The 15,236-nt window shown below is 47.8% G+C and overlaps 1 protein-coding gene across 2 annotated transcripts in view; it reads left to right on the top strand.

The window, feature by feature from the left end:
• LOC147108474 (myosin light chain kinase 2, skeletal/cardiac muscle-like) overlaps nucleotides 1-15,236 on the top strand; it is a 949,466-nt gene that overhangs the window by 615,158 nt on the left and 319,072 nt on the right. For both annotated transcript variants that reach the window (XM_086005118.1, XM_086005119.1), the window contains one exon: nucleotides 3,488-3,593. In XM_086005118.1, the coding sequence (XP_085861244.1) occupies nucleotides 3,488-3,593 (106 nt within the window). The remainder of the gene's footprint in view (nucleotides 1-3,487; nucleotides 3,594-15,236) is intronic.

Here is a 15,236-nt window from a genome sequence, read left to right as displayed (position 1 = left end):
TTCCTCCCGGCTTTGGTCTCACCAAACCCTGTACAATTGTCATAAGACTTCCTTACTCTTATACTCCAACCTCCTTGCAATAAAGGCCAACATGCCATTTGCCTTCCTAATTGCTTGCTGTACCTACATGCTAGCTTTCTGTGTTTCCTGTATGAGGACACCTAAATCGCTCTGAACACCAACATTTAAAAGTTGTTCACCATTTAAAAAACTCTGTTTTTCTATTCTTCCTACTAAAGTGAATAACCTCACATTTCCTCACATTATACTCCATCTGCCACCTTACTGCTCACTCACTTAGTCTATCTATATCCCTTTGCAGACTCTGTGTTCTCCTCACAGCTTACTGTCCCACCTAGCTTTGTATCGTCAGCAAACTTGGATACATTGCACTCGGTCCTTTCATCTAGGTCATTAATATAGATTGTAAATAGCTGAGGCCCCAACACTGATCCTTGCGGCACCCCACTAGTTACAGCCTGCCAACCTGAAAATGACCCGTTTATTCCTACTCTCTGTTTTCTGTCCATTAACCAATCCTCTATCCGTGCTACTATATTACCCCCAATCCATTGAGCCTTTATCTTAGGTAACAACCTTTTATGTGGCACCTTATCGAATGCCTTTTGAAAATCCAAATATACCACATCCACTGATTCCCCTTTATCTACCCTGCTAGTTACATCCTCAAAGAATAAATTTGTCAAAGACGATTTCCCTTTCATAAAACCATGCTGACTCTGCCTAATCCTAATATTATTTGCTCAGTGCCCTGTTACCACTTCCTTAATAATGGATTCCAGCATTTTCCCGATGACTGATGTCAGGTTACGATGACTGAGCATTCTGGCTTGGAAATATATCGCCGATCCTTCATTGTCGCTGGGTCAAAATACTGGAACTCCCTCCCTAACAGCACTGTGGGAACACCTTCACCACACGGACTGCAGCGGTTCAAGAAGGTGACTCACCACCACCTTCTCAAGGGCAACTAGGGATGAGCAATAAGTGCTGGCCTTGCCAGCGACGCCCACACCCCATGAATGAATAAGAAAGAATGAGGCTCAGGCCTGACGCCGACTCCTACAGGCAAGGATCCTGCCCCCCACGGTCTGCCCACTTTACGCTGCAATTGAAACTTGCCCCATTAGTGGTGGGTTTGGCCGAAGCATGCCTTCACTCTGACTGGTCGTCAAGCTTGTTGGCTGTTTTCCTCTCTCATACACCAGGAGAATTGTTTCTGAGGCCAGTGATTTGAGGACCATGCTGTTTATAGTTGAAATGTGAAGGCAGATATGAGTAATTAGCCCAATTTGCACTTGGGCTGTGGTTCTCCATGTTGTTATGCATAATGTAATTGATGGATTCGGTTAACGGATTGGTGCCTGGGTGATCAGCCAGACTTGGGAAAAACCCATGGAGCACGGAGCATGTCTTGGGTATCTTAATTGTTCAGTGTTTACATTTGCACAGGAGTGAGCCTTTGGCCTAGTGGTAATATTCCCGCCTCAGAGTCAGAAGATGAGGGGTTCAAACCCTGCTCCAGACAGTCCCAGCTAGAGGAAACCAGAGCTCTAGCCCTGTCATTCCAAGTTGACATCCAACAGGGTACTTGGGTCCGGTGGGTGTGGATGGGCCTCCCTTCATTGTATGGGTTGTGGGAGCCCATATAACCCTCCTGTCTTACAGGACTAACCTCCCTATCACTGGTTACAGCCATGGAAGGAGCATTCACATTGTGGCCTGTCAGATTGTAAATCCTTCCACTACTTCTCCCAGGGAAGATACAACCTGACTGAGGTTGACTGGCTATATAATGGACTAGGGCTTGCCCCTCACTGCACTGATTTGGCAGTCCTTCATTGCAATGATTGATTAAGACAATGATGGCTGATGAGTTTGAGTATTTAGCCCTTAACACAGCATTTGATCAAGGTGATTCTTTCTAATGTTCGCCTGTAACTCAGGTGGACCCTAAAGATCCCATGAAGAGCAGGAGGTCTGCTGCTGTCCCGGCCAAGTTCATCCTTTAGCCAAAAACATCTTATTGCTGTTTGTGGGATCTTGCTGTGTACAAATTGGCTGCCATATTTGCCTACATAACAAGAGTCATGATACTTTTAATTTATGTGAAACTTGTTGAGATGTTTCTGAGGGTGTGGCAAGTTCTTTCTTTAATATTGAGGTCATTGGGCAAACTTGGCTTTCTTTGATTGGATGGTTGATTGCCCAGGCCCATTTGCTGCCCACTTACTGTGAGAGATGGGTTAGATTAATCTGCCACTAATTGCTCTTACTTTGGCCCATTTCACATCCATTCATTGCCCTCTGCTGTGGCTTTGATCTGGACTAATTGTTAAGATAATTGACTGCGTTTGATCCTAACTGTAGCTGGTCCAGAACAGAAGCCAGCCAATGCTTGGTCTTTTCTGTTGTTTAATGGGTGGAGTGATATTGGAGCGAAGGGTTGGTCTGCATTAGCAAGTATTTGCCCTTGGCTTTCCTTGCATTTATATAACGCCTTTAATGTAGTAAAATGTCCCAAGACACTTCACAAGAGTGTTATCAGACAAAATTTGACACCGAGCCGTTTAAGGAGCTATTATGGCAGGTGACCAAAAGCTTGGTCAAAGAGGTAGGCTTTATGGAGCGTCTCAAAGGAGAAAAGAGAGGTAGCAAGGCAGAGAGATTTAGGGAGGGAATTCCAGAGCTTAGGGACTTGGCAGCTGAAGGCACGGCCGCCAATGGTGGAACAAAAGAAATCAGGGATGCGCAAGAGGCCAGAACTGGAGGATCGCAGATATCTCGAAGGGTTGTAGGGCTGTAAAATCAACAGTGAAAATTTTAATAGAAGGAACCTTTGGGCAGGTTTAATGTCTCTCCGCTGTGCCTCAGGGCCCTGGGCACAAAAATCTAGGCTGACACTCCAGTGAGGTGCTGAGGGAGTGCTGCGCTGTTGGAGGTGCTGTCTTTCGGATGAGACATCAAACTGAGGCTCCGTCTGCTCTCTCAGGTGGACATAAAATATCCAATGGCAATATTTTGAAACAGAGCAGGGGAGTTATCCCCAATGTCCCAGTCAATATTTATCCCGAAATCAACATCACTGAAAACAGATTATCTGGTCATTATCACATTGCTTTTTGTGGGAGCTTGCTATGCACAAATTGGCTGCTGCGTTTCCGACGTTACCACAATGACCACACTTCAAACATAGTTCATTGGCTGTAAAACACTTTGGGGCATCCTGGGATCGTGAAAGGTGTGATAAAAATGCAAGTCTTTTTTCTGAGATTGAAGTGCTCCGGTAAAGGCACTCCCAACAACATATGCTTGACAATGACCGTCTCTTGGCAAGGCCGTTGGAGCAGAAGCTGGTATCACTGGAGCCATGTGCCAGCGTCAAATGTGCCAAAGCCTGTGCCCCGCTTCGGCTAATAGTTTTGGCCCTCTCTAACGGTTTAACTCGTATCTCTTCTCTCTTCAGATGACAGTCCCCCACTGCCCGCTCCGTTTGGGCACCGCTGTGTGTCATTCAGAACAACGCCTGTCAGCAGCCTGTACCAGGTCAACCTCCAGGAGGTGCTCGGAGGGTAATAGAGGGCTTCTGGCAAAATACCTTCAAACATTGTTATATATTTGGGAATTGTCAATGTTTAAAAAACTATAACTGCACAAAAACGTACAGTAGTATATCACTGTGAGAGGGTGTGGTATATTGGAGTGTTAAAATTATCAGATATAATTAGAGTGTGAGTGAGTGTGGTATATCAGACTGTTACAGTGAGGGGTTAGTGTTAGAGTATGGGTGGGTGTGGTGTATCAGACTGTTAGTGAGGGAATAGTATATTACTAAATATTGGGAAGAACAAAGCTATTGTCTTTGGTCCCTGCCACAACTCCGTTCCTTAGCCATCGAATCCATTCCTCTCCCTGGCAACTGGCTGAGACTAAACCAGACTGTTCGCAACTTTGGTGTCTATTTGACCCCGAGATGAGCTTCCGACCACATATCCGCTCCATCACCAAGACTGCCTACTCCCATTGCATCCATGCCTTTGTTACCTCCAGACTTGACTATTCCAATGCACTCCTGGCTGCCCTCCCATCTTCGACCCTCTGTAAACTTAAGCTCATCCAAAACTCTGCTGCCCGTACCCGACCTCATACCAGGTCCTGTTCACCCATCACCCCTGTGCCCGCTGACCTTCATTGGTTTCCAGTCCGGCAACGCTTCAGTTTTAAACTTGTCATCCTTGTATTCAGATCCCTCCATGGTCTCACCCTCCATATCCCTGTAACCTCTTCCAGTCCAACAACCCTCCAAGATCTCTCTGCTACTCCAATTCTGGTCTCTTGTGCATCCATGATTTTAATCATGCCATCATTGGTGGCGTGCCTTCATCTACCTGGTCCCTAATCTCTGGAATTCCCTCCTTAAACCTCTCCACCTCACTACCTCGCTCTCCTCCTTTAAGACGATTTTTATAACCTATCCCTTTGATCAAGCTTTTAGTCACCTGTCGTAACATCTCCTTCTGTGACTTGGTGTCAAAATTTGTTTCATAATGGTTCCTATGAAGCATCTTGGGCGGTTTTAATGTGTTAATGGCGCTTTATAAATTTAAGTTCTTGTTGTAATGTCAGAGTGTGACGGTGTGGTATATTAGAGTGTTACAGTGAGGGGTTAGTGTCAGAATGTGACAGAGTGGTATATCGGTATTCTACAGTGAGGCGTTAGTGTCAGGGTGTGACAGAGTGTGGTATATCAGTGTTCTACAGTGCAGGGTTAGTGTCTGTCAGGGTGTGACAGAGTGTGGTATATCAGTGTTCTACAGTGCAGGGTTAGTGTCTGTCAGGGTGTGACAGAGTGTGGTATATCAGAGTGTTGCAGTGAGGGGTTAGTGTCAGAGTGATGGAGTGTGGTATATCGGAGTGTTACAGTAAGGGGTTAGTGTCAGGGTGTGACAGTGTGTTATTTCGGGTTGTTACAGTGAGGGGTTAGTGTCATGGAGTGATACTGTGGTATATCAGAGTGTTATAGTGAGGGGCGAGTGTCAGAGTGATGGAGTGTGGTATATCTAGTGTTACAGTGAGGGGTTAGTGTCAAAGTGATGGAGTGTGGTATATCAGAGCTTTACAGTGAGAGGTTAGTGTCATGGTGTGACAGAGTGTGGTATATCATTGTATTACAATGAGGGGTTAGTGTAAGGGTGTGACAGAGTGGTATATCAAATTGTTACAGAGAGGGGATAGTGTCATGGTGTGGCAGAGTCTGGTACATCAGAGCGTTACAGTGAGGGGTTAGTGTCAGGGTGTGACTGTGTGTTATATCAGGTTGTTACAGCGAGGGGTTAGTGTCATGGTGTGACAGAATGTGGTATATCAGAGTGCTACAGTGATGGGTTAGTGTCAGAGTGGTGGAGTGTGGTATATCAGAGTGTTACAGTGAGGGGTTAGTGACGAGTTTGAGGGAGAGTGGTATATCGGAGTGTTGCAGTGAGGGGTTAGTTTCAGGGTGTGACAGAGTGTGGTATATCAGAGTGTTACAGTGAAGGGTTATTGTCAGGAGAGACAGTGGTATATCAGAGTGTTACAATGAGAGTTTAGTGTCAGGATTTAACAGAGTGTGGTATGTTGCAGTGTTACAGTGAGGGGTTAGTGTCAGATTGATGGAGTGTGGAATATCGGATTGTTACAGTGAGGGGTTAGTATCAGGTTGTGAGAGAGTGGTATATCACAGTGTTACAGTGAGGGATTAGTGTCACAGTGTATCAGAGTGTGGTATATCGGAGTGTTACAATTAGGGGTTAGTGTCAGGGTGTGACAGTGTGGTATATCAAAGTGATACAGTGAGGTATTAGTGTCTGAGTGTGACAAAGTGTGGTATATCAGAGTGTTACAGTGAGGGGTTAGTGACAGAGTTTGAGGGAGAGTGGTATATCGGAGTGTTGCAGTGAGGGGTTAATGTCAAAGTGTCGGAGTGTTACAGTGAAGGGTTAGTGTCAGGGTGTGACAGAATGCGGTATATCAGTGTTACAATGAAGGGTTAGTGTCAGGAGAGACAGTGTGGTATATCAGAGTGATACAGTGACGGGTTAGTGTCAGAGTGGTGTAGTTTGGTATATCAGAGTGTTACAATGAGGGGTTAGTGTCATGCTGTGACAGTGTATATCAAAGTGTTGCAGTTAGGGTTTAGATTCAGGGTGTGACAGAGTGTGGTGTATCAGCATGATGCAGTGAGGTATTACTGTCTTACTGTGACAAAGTGTGGTGTATCGGAGTGTTATAATGAGGGGTTAGTGTCAGGGTTTGAGAGAGTGTGTTATATCCGAGTGTTATAGTGAGGGGTTGGTGTCAGGTTGTGACAGAGTGTGGTATTTCAGACTGTTACAGTAAGGGGTTAGTGCCAGAGTGGTGGAGTTTGGTATATCAGAGTGTTACAATGTGCCTTCATTTTACACGCTAATCTCTTATGCGGGATCTTATTGAAAGCCTTTTGAAAATTCAAATACACCACATTCACTGGTTCTCCCTTATCTATTTTACCAGTTACATCCTCAAAAAATTCCAGTAGATTATTCAAGCACGATTTACCTTTTGTAAATCCATGTTGACTTTGTCCGATCCGGTCACTTTTTTCCAAGTGCTCTGCTATTACACCCTTTATAATGGACTCTAGCATTTTCCCCACTACCGATGTCAGGCTTACCGGTCTGTAATTCCCCGTTTTCTCTCTACCACCCTTTTTGAACAGTGGGGTAACATTAGCTACCCACCAATCCATGCGTACTGTTCCAGAGTCTATCAAATTTTGGAAGATGACCAGCAATACATCTACTTTTTCTAGGGCCACTTCCTTAAGTACCCTAGGATGTAGATTATCAGGCCCTGGGGATTTATCGGCCCTCAATCCCATCAATTTCCCTAACATCATTTCCCTACAAATACTGATATCTATCAGTTCCTCCCTGTCATTAGACCCTATGTTCCCCAACATCTTTGGGAGGTTATTTGTGTCCTCCTTTGTGAAGACAGAACTGAAGTATGTATTTAATTGGTCGGCCATTTCTTTGTTCCCCATTATAAATTCCCCTGATTCTGACTGTAATGGACCTACGTTTGACTTCACCAATCTTTTTCTCTTTACATATCTTGTTCTGCCCTCGCAACGCGATTCTATGCAGAGCTAGACAGATAGCGAACAACTCGATATCTTCCAATAAAATCACAAGGCTTGACTTTTCTTGTAACGCTTTACTGAACGATTCTAATTGTAAAACTGAAATACAACACAGAAATGGAAGCACACATTAGTATACAGGCGCATAACTGATATGTATACACAGATTTAGGTACGCCTGAGCAACACAGTACATTTAGTAAACTGGGAGGCATTCTCTTTAAATTAGCCCTGTACATAGTGTATGACAATACAGCTACTAGTTAATCAGCTAGGCAGAGAAAAGTTACAACTAAACATTTTCTACAACATACGGTGCACATTAATCATCTATAGCATTCTAGAATACTTACAGACAAACAATTTCCAAGACTCAAGCATGGGGACAATACAACTGCCCGGAGCCTGTGCTGCTGTAGGAGCACCGTGGTGTAGGTCTGTGTCCCAGCGAGGACTCCACGAGGACTACGTAGCAGTCCTGTGGGGAGCGTGATGACCTCATCACGCTCGGTAGCGTTGTCCGCGCTTGGGGCGTCACGTGATGCGCGTGGTCGCGTTTCTGGCCGTGGAGGCCGAAGTCGGGAGCGGGAGCTGGAGGCCAGGCTGAGCCGATGCTTGCCGCGGGAGCGGAAGATCGCGTCGCTCCCGGCAGCTGGTAGATGCGGCCGAAGACGCTAGGCCGGGCTGTGCCGGCAGCCTTTCTGGAAGGCCGAGTCGGGCCGGCAGCCGCCTCACGCACGTCACGTCGTACGTGCCGTGACGTCAGCGCGCTACGTTGTACGTGACGTGACGTCAGCACGCTAAGGCGCGTCTTAAAGGGGCAATGGCCCTAAAAGGTAAGTTAAAGGGGCAACGGCCCCAACAGGTAGGTTATACATATATAAGTAAGTTAAATACATACAGTGAGGTTAAGTTAGAGGGAGAGGCAGCACACTCCCCGCTTGGTACAATTCCATTTGTACCACTACAGATACAAAATAACCTGGAGAAAACGTCCTTTGGCTGCCACACGCTCAGAGTCCGTTCTCTAGATTTCTTCGGAAAGGAGGACTACGATCTCTGAGACTGGCCTCGGAAACACCTTGACAGTCTCTTCCTTGACGGTCTTCACCTCCACCTTGCGGACCCTCTTGTCCCTGCTCGGCAGAGTTTTGACGGCCAGTCCCACTGACCGTTCGTTTGTGTGCTTGGCTGTCTTTCAGCAAGACGACATCTCTCACTTTGACATTCGGCTTGTCTTCTGTCCATTTCCTACGGCTCTGTAGGGTGGGCAAATACTCTCCTCCCCATCTCTTCCAAGAAGTGTCTGCACGACACTGTACTTGCTTCCACTGCTTCCCATGCAGCTCGGCCATGTCGAAGTTTCCAGAGGGAGCTGAAATAGCACTCATCTTTTGAGTCAGGAGCATCACTGGGGTGGGGACTGCAGGCGTGTCTGGGTCGGTGGACCCCGGCACCAGGGTTCTCCTGAGCGAGCAGAGGCGCCCCGCAGCCTGCTCCCCGCTACTCGGAAGACGGCGTCCAGGAGGGCGAAACGGCAGGGGTGCCGCCCAGCTGTGTCTATCGTCCTTGGACCTTTCAAGCACTGAGCATCCTAGGCCATTGTGCTCACAGTGGGGCCTGCCTCTTCCTCACAGGCAGAGGAGGTTGACCTATGATGCTGCGTCATGTCGTCGTAGTCCTCCTTTACCTGGATCCTGTTTGGGCATGGGCTGAGACAGGATGTGCGACCGTTGCACGACACGTTTGCTTTATAGACGCTGACATCCGCTGGTTTGTGGACTGTTCCCAGGCAAACTCCACCCACGAGGACCCATCCCAAGTCGAGCCGCTGCGCATAGGGAGCATCGTGGGGCCCGTTGATGTGCTCACGTACCTTGTGCACCCTTAAGATGTCTCTTCCCAAGAGTAGGAGGATTGGAGCGTCCGGGTCCACAGCTGGAATCTTATTGGCAATTGGCTGTAGGTGGGGCTGATGGCGTGCGACCTCTGGGGAGGGGATTTCCGTCCTGTCCTCTGGCATCATGTCGCACTCAATCAAGGTGGGGAGGGGAAGCTGTAGTTTCCCATCCATGGACTCGATCATGAAGTTCCCGACTCTCCTACCCGTAGTATCTGTTGTCCCTGCACAGGTTTTTAGCGTGTACGGAGCAGTGCTGGCCTTGACGTCGAAGAGATTGAAGAATTCCGTCTTCGCTAGGGACTTGTTGCTTTGCTCATCGAGCACTGCATACATTTTGATTGCCTTCTCCTTTCTCCCTGCAGGATATGCTTTAACCAAGCAGATTTTGGAGCATGAGCGTGGGCTGCTTGCATTTCCGCAAACCTCTGTACACTTGGAGGTGACTGAAGATGTGTTTTCGCTTTGCTCCCCGCTATCCTCTTTGTCAACCGCGGCGCTCTCGGTGGTTGACGGAGGAGGACCTGGATGCAGGGCTGCTATGTGTTTTTCGCTGTTGCACTCAAGGCACTTGATTGTCGCCTTGCAGTCTTTTGCCATGTGCGTAGTCGACCCACAACACCTGAAGCAGATGCGGTTCTCTTTCAGGTATGACGTGCGCTCATCAATGGGCTTGTCTCTAAAGCTTCGACACTTTTTGAGTGGGTGGGGCTTCTTGTGTATAGGACACTGACGATCTGGGTCATCCACTTCATTCCCAGCAGAACTGGATTGGTTGACTGAGGGTTCGGCTGGAACCTCTGTTTTGTGCACACTCACAGAGGCTTTGTTGCTGTCCTTTGTGGGTTTCTCTGTTCTCGAAGGAGCGTAACTGCTGGAGGTGGAGAAAGCGAAACTTGGATCATTCCTCACCCTTGCCTGTTGTTGGACAAACCTGGAGAAGAGAGAGAAGGGGGGAAATGCCACTCCATTTTCCTCCTTGTACTTGGATCCCTTAGCTATCCATTTCTCTTGAAGATTGTGGGGGAGCTTTTCCACTATTGGGTTTACCCCGCGAGCCGTATCCAAATACGAGAGGCCGGTCAGGTAACCTTCTCCCTTGGCACACTCCAGTTCGAGGAGAATGTCGCCCAGTTCTCTGAGCTCGACATTATCCTTGTTGGCTAGCTTCGGGAAGTCCTCAAGCTTCTTGAGCAGTGCGTGTTCGATGACTTCTGGTGTCCCATAACAGTCGTTGAGACGTTGCCAAACCAGGTGGAGGCCTGCTGTGGGATTGAGGACGTGCGCTGAGCGAATTCTCTTCGCCTGCCTTGACGACTCGGCTCCGAGCCACTTTGTCATCAAGTCTAGTTCTTCTCTGGCTGACAGATTCAAGTCCTTGGTGGTACTCAGGAAGGATGCTCTCCATGACCAATAATTTTCAGGACGGTCATCGAATTCTAGGAGGCCTGAACTTAACAATTCTCGGCGAGTAAGGTACCTGGCGAAGTCTTGTGCGCCTTGCGGCTCGGGCGAGGACTGCTTAGCTGGATTGGCCGAGTGTTGTGGAGGTCTCTGCAGGTGAGTCTTACTCGTTTCTTCTCTTTTGAGCTCAGTGTCTCCGAAAACGGGCCGTTTGTTGCTGGGGTGAGTAGCTAGTTCTACGTCGAGATACCTGAATGTTTCCTTTGAGAACACTTTGGAGTGTTGTTGGACATACTCATTTGTACGTTGCACTGGACTGAGGGGCTGTTCCAGGTCATATGTTTCCTGGCTGGGCTCCCCGCGTTCGCTCTCCTCATCTTCTTCATAAGCTGCGGCTTCGGCTTTAGTGGCAGCGGCAGCTCTCTGGCTTTGGAGAATGTGGAGAATGGCAGCGATATCAGCTCTCTGCTTTACCAGGTCGGCTTTCTGCTTCATCGCACTGGCTTCGAGGTCAGCTCTCTGCTTCATCACACTAGCGTCGAGGTCGGCTCTCTGCTTCATGAGGTCAGCTTCTTTTTCAGCGAAGGACAATTGCGCTTGGGTGGCCTTTGCCTTGGCACGTGCTTTGGCGGCTGTAGAAGCTGTCGATGACGACGGTCTGCTGGACCGCCGAGATGACCTAGAGGATACTTTAGAGAACTGTGACTTGGCGTCGTTTGCTGGGAGAGCTGTCGGTGACGACGGTCTGCTGGACCGCCGAGATGTTCTAGAGGCTGCTTTAGAGGACTGTGACTTGGCCTCGTTTGTTGGGAGAGGCTCATTTTTCTCGATTGGCTGGTCGACTTCCTCTAGAGTATATTGTTTTCCTGAGCGTAGACTCATGGTAGCTGAGTGGTATCTTCCTGTGCTTGAGCCCGCTGTGCTGCTGTCTTTTTACTGTTCTGCCCTCGCAACGCGATTCTATGCAGAGCTAGACAGATAGCGAACAACTCGATATCTTCCAATAAAATCACAAGGCTTGACTTTTCTTGTAACGCTTTACTGAACGATTCTAATTGTAAAACTGAAATACAACACAGAAATGGAAGCACACATTAGTATACAGGCGCATAACTGATATGTATACACAGATTTAGGTACGCCTGAGCAACACAGTACATTTAGTAAACTGGGAGGCATTCTCTTTAAATTAGCCCTGTACATAGTGTATGACAATACAGCTACTAGTTAATCAGCTAGGCAGAGAAAAGTTACAACTAAACATTTTCTACAACATACGGTGCACATTAATCATCTATAGCATTCTAGAATACTTACAGACAAACAATTTCCAAGACTCAAGCATGGGGACAATACAACTGCCCGGAGCCTGTGCTGCTGTAGGAGCACCGTGGTGTAGGTCTGTGTCCCAGCGAGGACTCCACGAGGACTACGTAGCAGTCCTGTGGGGAGCGTGATGACCTCATCACGCTCGGTAGCGTCCGCGCTTGGGGCGTCACGTGATGCGCGTGGTCGCGTTTCTGGCCGTGGAGGCCGAAGTCGGGAGCGGGAGCTGGAGGCCAGGCTGAGCCGATGCTTGCCGCGGGAGCGGAAGATCGCGTCGCTCCCGGCAGCTGGTAGATGCGGCCGAAGACGCTAGGCCGGGCTGTGCCGGCAGCCTTTCTGGAAGGCCGAGTCGGGCCGGCAGCCGCCTCACGCACGTCACGTCGTACGTGCCGTGACGTCAGCGCGCTACGTTGTACGTGACGTGACGTCAGCACGCTAAGGCGCGTCTTAAAGGGGCAATGGCCCTAAAAGGTAAGTTAAAGGGGCAACGGCCCCAACAGGTAGGTTATACATATATAAGTAAGTTAAATACATACAGTGAGGTTAAGTTAGAGGGAGAGGCAGCACATATCTATAAAAACTTTTACAGTCAGTTTTTATGTTCCCTGCAAGCTTACTCTCATACTCTATTTTCCCCCTCTTAATTAATCCCTTTGTCCTCCTTTGCTGAATCATAAACTGCTCCCAATCCTCAGGTTTACTGCTTTTTCTGGCCAATTTATATGTCCTCTCCTTGGATCTTATGCTATCCCTAATGTCATTTGTTAGCCATGGTTGAGTCACCTTTTTTGTTTTATTTTTATGCCAAACTGGGATGAACAAATTCTGTAGTTCATCCATGTGATCTTTGAATGTTTGCCATTGCCCATCCACCATCAACCCTTTGAGTGACATTCCCCAATCAATCCTACCCAACTCGCACTTCATACCATCGTAGTCTCCTTTATTTAAATTCAGGACCCTAGTCTCTGAGTCAACTATTTTACTCTCCAGCTTAATGAAGAATTCTATCATATTATGATCGCTCTGACCCAAGGGGCCTTGCACAACAAGATTGCTAATTAATCCTTTCTCATTACATAATACCCAGTCTAAGATGGCCTGATCTCTAGTTGGTTCCTCGACATATTGGTCCAGGAAACCATCCCGTATACACTCCAGGAATTCCTCCTCCACAGTATTGTTACTAATTTGGTTAGCCCAATCTATATGTAGATTAAAGTCACCCATGATAACTGCTGTGCCCTTATTGCACGCTTCTCTAATTTCCCGTTTAATGCCATCCCCGACCTCCGCATTACTGTTTGGAGGTCTATATACCACTCCCACTAACGTTTTCTGCCCCTTGGTATTTTTCAGTTCTACCCATACAGATTCCACATCATCAGAGCTAATATCCTTCCTTTCAATTGTGTTAATCCCTTCTTTAACCAGCAACGCTACCCCACCTCCTTTTCCTTTTTGCCTATCTTTCCTGAATATTGAATACCCCTGGATGTTGAGTTCCCAGCCTTGGCCACCCTGGAGCTATGTTTCTGTAATCCCAATCATATCATATTCGTTTACCTCTATTTGTGCAGCTAATTCATCCACCTTATTATGAATGCTCCTTGCATTAAGACACAAAGCCTTCAGGCTTAGATCTTTTAGAATTATTATTTACTGTGGCCATGTTTGATTTAAACCCTTGATTTCTCTGCCTGCCACTTTTGTTTTTCTCCTTCCTGTCTTTTGCTTTTATCCTTGTTTCCCTTTCCTCTGTCTCCCCACTCAGGTTCCCAACCCCCTGCCATTTTAGTTAAAACCCTCCCCCAGAGCACTAGCAAACACTCCCCCTAGGACGTCGGTCCCAGCCCTGCCCAGGTGCAAACCGTCCGTTTTGTACTGGTCCCACCTCCCCCAGAACCGGTTCCAATGTCCCAGGAATTTGAATCCCTCCCCCCTTGCACCATTCCTCTAGCCACGTATTCATCTGAAATATCTTCCTATTTCTACTCTGACTAGCATGTGGCACTGGTAGCAATCCTGAGATTACTACCTTTGAGGTCCTATTTTTTAATTTACCTCCTAACTCCCTATATTCAGTTTTTAGGACCTCATCCCGGTTTTTACCTATATCGTTGGTACCTATATGCACCACGACAACTGGCTGTTCACCCTCCCCTTCCAAAATGTTCTGCAGCCGCTCTGAGACATCCTTGACCCTTGCACCAGGGAGGCAACATACCATCCTGGAGTCTCGTTTGCGGCTGCAGAAACGCCTATCTGTTCCCCTTACAATAGAATCCCCTATTACTCTAGCTCTCCCCCTCTTTTTCCTCCCATCCTGTGCAGCAGAACCACCCCTGGTGCCAGGAAGTTGGCTGCTGCTGCCTTCCCCTGGTAAGCCATCCCCCTCATCAGTATCTGTTTGAGAGGGGGATGGCTACAGGGGACCCCTGCACTACCTGCCTGCGCCTATTACTCTGCCTGTTGGTCACCCTGTGCAACCTTTACCTGCGGTGTGACCAACTGATTAAACGTGCTATTCACGACATCCTCAGCATCGCGAATGGTCCAGTATGTATCCAATCGCTGCTCCAGTGCCACAATGCAGTCTGTCAGTAGCTGCAGCTGGACACACTTCCTGCACATATGGTTGTCAGGGACACAGGAAGTGTCCCTGAGTTCCCACATAGCGCAGGAGGAGCATACCACGGCATCGGGCTGTCCTGCCATGATTTACCCTTTAATTAATTCAAATTAAATTAAACAAATCAATCCCACCAATTTCACTACAGTTAAATGATATATTTAAGGGCCCTGGTTTACAAACAGTCCCCGCTACACCACAGCGAGATTAGAAAGTATAAACCACAGAAGAGAGAAATACTCACCAACCAATCACTTACCTGCTTTCTGGTGACGTCACACCTCGATTACTTTTTACTTTTCTCCCTCTGAGATTGGAGATTAGTAGGCCTACCCACGCCTCGGGCTCACCTTAAATACTTGCCACCGCTCGGATTCCCGCCACAGCCGCACTGAGGCCTACCCGTGCCTCGGGCTCACCTTAAATACTTGCTGCCGCTCGGATTCCCGCCGCTGCCGCACTGAGTCCGACCCGCGCCTCGGGCTCACCTTAAATACTTGCCGCCGCTCGGATATATCGGTATATCGGAGCCTTACAGTGAGGGGTTAGTGTCAGTGTGACAGAGTGTGGTATATCGCTGTGTTACAGTGAGTGGTTAGTGTTAGGGTATGACAGACTGGTATATCAGAGTGTTACAGTGAGGGGGTAGTGTCAGTGTGTGACAGAGTGTGGTATATAAGAGTGTTACCGTGAGGGGTTAGTGACAGGGTATGACATATATGTGGTATAATAGTGTGTTACAGTGAGGGGTTAGTGTACGATAGAGTGTGGTTTATCAGAGTGTTACAGTG

This window comes from Somniosus microcephalus, chromosome 13 (genome assembly GCF_052327205.1).
Source record: "Somniosus microcephalus isolate GS21.2 chromosome 13, FLI_Smic_1.0, whole genome shotgun sequence".
Taxonomy (NCBI): Eukaryota; Metazoa; Chordata; class Chondrichthyes; order Squaliformes; family Somniosidae; genus Somniosus; species Somniosus microcephalus.
This window is presented reverse-complemented; position numbering and strand designations above follow the sequence as displayed.